The 5,099-nt window shown below is 43.7% G+C and overlaps 1 protein-coding gene across 1 annotated transcript; it reads right to left on the reverse strand.

The window, feature by feature from the left end:
* Positions 1 to 836: 836 nt before the first annotated feature.
* On the reverse strand, positions 837 to 4,544 carry LOC123412015. Its single transcript, XM_045104968.1, has 9 exons — positions 4,162 to 4,544; positions 3,996 to 4,083; positions 3,702 to 3,812; positions 3,377 to 3,459; positions 2,901 to 3,015; positions 2,385 to 2,476; positions 1,848 to 1,913; positions 1,664 to 1,757; positions 837 to 1,186 (listed from the first exon to the last, which is right to left on the reverse strand). The coding sequence occupies exons 1-9, from the start codon at positions 4,419 to 4,421 to the stop codon at positions 1,070 to 1,072; spliced, it is 1,026 nt and encodes a 341-aa protein (XP_044960903.1). The 5' UTR covers positions 4,422 to 4,544; the 3' UTR covers positions 837 to 1,069.
* Between the last annotated feature and the right edge of the window lie 555 nt (positions 4,545 to 5,099).

A 5,099-nucleotide genomic window follows, 5' to 3' on the forward strand; every position in this document is an offset into this window, starting at 1 on the left:
ATCAAGAGGGGGCAATGATCCCTTTGTTTTGAACCAGTGGTGGTAGGATGGGGTTTTTAGTTTAGGTGTTGGTCGCCATTTGTCAGTGGTGTGGCGATGGTGCTGCCGTCGGCATGGAATAAGTTCTCCCCACCGTGTCCTCGTTATAATGGTGCTTCTTGGCATCGTTGGAAGGTGTGTGGATGGTGGTGTGTCCCCGCTTTGGTTCTCTAGATTTTTTTTTTCTGCCAGTTTCTCTTGACAGCACTTTCCTGCGGAGCAGATGGTGCAGATGTACGTCTTAAACCTCCGACTCCAGTTCCGACCAACGAAAGTCAGCCAGTTTCAACCTCGTCAGGGAGCCTACGCGAGTTCCCTGACTTTGTCTTGCTGGACCTGGGGCATTATACATGTCCTCTGCAGTGCTTTAGGGGGGGGGGGGTGATTTTCTCAGCATATCGCGGCCACCGGCATCTTATGGTTTACCTCGACTTCTTGATCGATGCTTGTACAGCCTCTTGCATTTAAAGAAGCTTGCTCCATTGAGACGGATGCCCAGAAGCAGCAACGAGTTTTGCTCTCGTGCGAAGAATAATTTGCATCCCCAAGGATTTGGATGTATTTTTAAATTTTTCTAAGGGTGCTTTTGTAAGAGTTTGTGCTACTTAATACCCCCTTTGTTCCTAAATATAAGTTTTTTTTAGAGTTTCACTAGGAAACTACATACGGATTACATATAGACATACATTAAAGTATAGATTCACTCATTTTGCTCCGTCTGTAGTCCCCTAGTGGAATCTCTAAAAAGACTTATATTTAGGAACGGAGGGAGTACATGACATTTGGTCGTTCCGAAAGAAAAAGAAAACTACGAACTACATGGTCAACAATCATACAGATCCGATATGATGTGTGTATACTGTACAGTACACAGACACTGTTTTAACCTTTGCTAACGACCATGTGCAAACCATTGTTTTGAACTTCTGATTTCTGAACATCAGTAGTGAGTAACCCTGCCCAAGCACCATCCTTGACAAACCTTTGTCTTATGATGGCTTCAAATGTGAGGAAAGCTGTCTGGAATTTTTCACTTGGAGATGACTCTCATAAACCGGCTCACCGAACTAAACGCAGCCATGACGTTGTTCATCATTGAAGGTTCCTCGTCAGGTTGCTCGCTGGCGCCCCCACCGCCGAATATTATCTGCAGATTACAATGGTCTTATTAATCTCTACAAAATGAAGAAGAAAAAAATAACAAACTAGCATTGGGTGTTGATATCTCAACATGGATTTTCTAAACGAGGTTATCTGGCTCGTATAAAAGGATAACTGATCTCTAGTCTAGCTACAAATAACTAGACATCAATTTTGTTAACATCCTCTCCATGGTGCTAGCTAGTAATATGCAGTGACTTATTGTTCTCTGGATTGTACAGAGTGTCGGTTGTTTGACAGCTTAATGTCTATGTGGTTGCACAATGCCACAGTGATTCCTAGAGTTTTGAGGAATCAATTGGCTCTTGGGTATTTACAGTTTTTGTACACAATCCAATAGCTGAATCGCCTTTCCAACAGTGCTTGATCAAACTTAAGAAGTATTAAAAGGAACACAAACACAACATAGTAACTGAGAAAATGTGATCACCGGAGATAATATCAGCTAATAGCAGTTTCTAACCTCAATATCTGTTGCATCAGGGCGACTTGAAGATTCTCTGGCGAGCAAATACCGGTTGGGTCTTTTTGGATCATCATAAAACACTTTCCACTTTCTGAAACATGAATCAAAGATAACTTTAGCCAATTCTTTTACTGAAAACCTACTTGGATAGTGAAAAGGAATGCAACAAATATCGACGCACTCCGGATAGCATCTGAAGATTGCACCAGTAGGCAATGGCCTCATCGAGTAAACAGTGGTAAAGGTACTGCAAAGTGGGTGATGGATGTTAGAAAAGGACAGAGAGAAATGCAATGGAAAGAAGAAAGAAGAAAATATGCAGAGATGAAACGGCTTAATGGATTAGCATTATTATTTTAACAAAATAAATATGCACAAATGACCATAATTTATAGTTATAACTGGCCACACGTTAGAATATTTCAGTATGGTTCCCACACGATGTATCTCTATTCATGACTCTTTGACAGGATCTCTTTCTGTAATTCATAGTCCATACTCTGATATTGGTAAGCAGTACTTATTTATGTTCAGGAAACTAGAAATAGTTACATATAGTACAAATCATAGAAGATGTTTGTCAGTCCATATTCTGATACTCTTCAAGCCATATCAGTACTCTGAACCAGCAAGCAATAATTGTTCATGTCCTGGCTAATATCAATAGTTATACCCTGAGAGGTAACTAGACAATGTACAGATGTTTCCACTCACTTACCTTAAGAAATTTCTGCGTAGATTCCGAACATTATATCCCACGCCAACATCTCCACTAACAAGACGTGGGTTCCACATGACAAGAGGTCTTATCTTCAGGTGGATTAAAACTGGAAGTTATTTCAAGATACCATATTGAGTGGAACATATATACAAATGCTAATACTAAAGTACAGAAGGCATAAGGTAGTTAATCAAAATATATAAATATGAATGGACTGTTGAACAAATTATACAAGATGTGAACATAGATGGATGTGCTTGGGCAAATGAATAATGCCATGCGATGGCAATGCATGCTGGTATTATGCTAAGCTGATGTGCAAACGAATATAGATCCTACAAATATACATGCATGCTAAAATGACCTGCAAAGACACATGCTGATCCTATCCCACCAACTTTGATTGGGACATAAAACATGGAATTCAGTTTCCTTACTAGTATAAAGTAAAGTCTAAACTATTGCACATGTATCTGCTAAAATTAATATTTTGATCAGGCATAAGTTACATACGGGATCATCAGCGAGTTGAGATGCAATGCGTTCAACTGATTCAAGCATCTGGTGATCAGGGATTATCATAACAACAACTCCATCATCGGTATCAACTGGCTTTCGGTCGCTAAGACTGCAAATAAATTACAATAATAGACAGATTTCAGATTCATAAGAAATCCGATGTTAAAAATCTTTAATGCATTAAAGATAGAAGCAGTTAGTAAGATTTATGTTTCTAAGAAAACACAGAATGGCGCACATCTTGTCCTATCATGTGACCCTGTCTAGTAAAATATGCTATCCACACCACCAATCATTTGAAGAGAATTTACTGGACAGATCTTAGGAACAAAATTAACGTGCCTCAATATAAATACTGCTCGGATGTAACACAAACAAATAAATGAATCATTACATACAAAATTGTCCCCAAAAGTTGAATAAGGAATCCATCTACCACTGTGAGTGGGCTACTGAAAGTAAGGCAATACCTTGCACACTTGAACTTTGCATCTTGCCACTGATGCTTGAGAAGGGCAGCCACTCCAGCGTCAGGGAAGATGGCCTTAACTACCTGTTGTAGACAGACAGCGAGTTGAATGTAAAGAACATATACCCAAGGTACTTAAACGACAAGATTCACAATTGATAGAGGCCTTTAAATCAGGGGCATTTGAGACAGAGCTCAGAAAGGAAGATAACTGGGCATTTAAAATCTGTGTGGGTGATGAAATCGGTGAGCTAGGGTCATGCAACTGCAGATGGATCAGACAGAGCAAAAGTTGCATTTATTGCCAAATGACATTGTATCCAAACCTGGCCAGTCTCTTCCGCGAGTGTGTCGAGGAGTATCCTCGACAGCGCCCAGACCTCGGCCTGCGCTCCTTCCTGGTTGAGGAACTCCAGCTGAGGGATCAGCAGCTCTGCCTACAGTAAAGATAACACAAGAACAGATCATCAAATGTATCACCGACAAGAATATAATGGTGGATGGAACTTGAGCACTGAAACTGTTCCATGGCATTCAAGTAAAAATGCACAAATATCATGACAGGGTGAGGTTGAACCAAATGATCAGATCGGTGTGCATATGGGCAATTAGGAACCTACGATGCCTCGCATGCCGCCGGAGTTGACGAAATCGGCGCTGGCCTTCCCGGACTGCCATATCGCGCCCTCCAGATCCGGCGGCAAGCAACTGAACCACAGAGACAGCGAGAAACCACGTCAGGGGCGCACAAATATCCACCACAAGGCGGGCCGCGGCGTGCCTGACCTGTCGTCCTCCAGCACCGCCTTCCCCGCCGCGCCGTCGACCTCCTCTGTCGCCGGAGCGGCGGGCGCGACCTCCGTGGGGGCGTCCGCGGCGTCGAACTTGCCGAACTTGGCTTGGGCGGGGGAAGGCCCGCGGCGGACGCGCAGCCGCAGCCTGTCTGCCGCCGTCGAGGGGGGGAGAGGTGGAGGGAGGAGGCGGCGGGGGCGAGGAGGGGAAGGGCGCGCGTACTGCGGCGAGAGCAGCGCCGGCGAGGCCGCCATTGCTTCGCGCGGTGGAGGGGAAAAGTAGTACGTACGTGGTGGAGCTGTGGCGGGCTACTCCTCCTCCGTGCTGCTTGGATAACGGTAGGTTCGCTTCGGGTACGGGGTTCCATCCAGACTCACCGTCCGATGGGAGGCTCGACGCTCCAGATTGTCCGAAATGATTAATCGCCAGAAAAACGTCAGCGTGCATGATTTAAGCAAACTTATATGGTTGTCTGCGCAAGCTCGATATGGTAATGATATGGCGATGATGATAGAACTAAGGCTTGTTTCTCAAAAAAAAAAAAGATATGGTAATGATATGATGAAGGCTTATGACCGTCTATAGTGGGGCTACCTATATGGTTGTATGCGTAAACTCGGTTTTGTCCAAACTTAGATTGATTCTGTGATGAGATGTGTCACAGCTGTCAGAAACAATGGTAAGGTCACTGATCCGGTGGTTCCCTCTCGAGGTATCTGCCAAGGGGAACCGAATCAGACTCTATTTGTTTTTCTTGTCTACTAGTACTTCAAAAGGACGGTTGTGGCGAGCGACATGGGATTATAAATGGTCATCATGATCCACTTATCTCACACCTCCTATTCACGGATGATAGTATCTTCCTTGCTAAGAGTGACCAACGTAGTGTGGACTTTTTGGATTCGGTTCTGAATTTATACTGTGGGGGCTCT

The sequence above is a fragment of the Hordeum vulgare genome, chromosome 7H (genome assembly GCF_904849725.1).
Source record: "Hordeum vulgare subsp. vulgare chromosome 7H, MorexV3_pseudomolecules_assembly, whole genome shotgun sequence".
NCBI lineage: Eukaryota > Viridiplantae > Streptophyta > Magnoliopsida > Poales > Poaceae > Hordeum > Hordeum vulgare.

Coding starts and splice junctions, on each gene's coding strand:
- LOC123412015 (XM_045104968.1), bottom strand. CDS start 4,421: ATGGCGGCCTCGCCGGCGCTGCTCTCGCCGCAGTACGCGCGCCCTTCC. Junction 4,084..4,161: donor GCGGTGCTGGAGGACGACAG/GTCAGGCACGCC, acceptor TCTGTGGTTCAG/TTGCTTGCCGCCGGATCTGG. Junction 1,914..2,384: donor CTACGCAGAAATTTCTTAAG/GTAAGTGAGTGG, acceptor CCCACTTTGCAG/TACCTTTACCACTGTTTACT.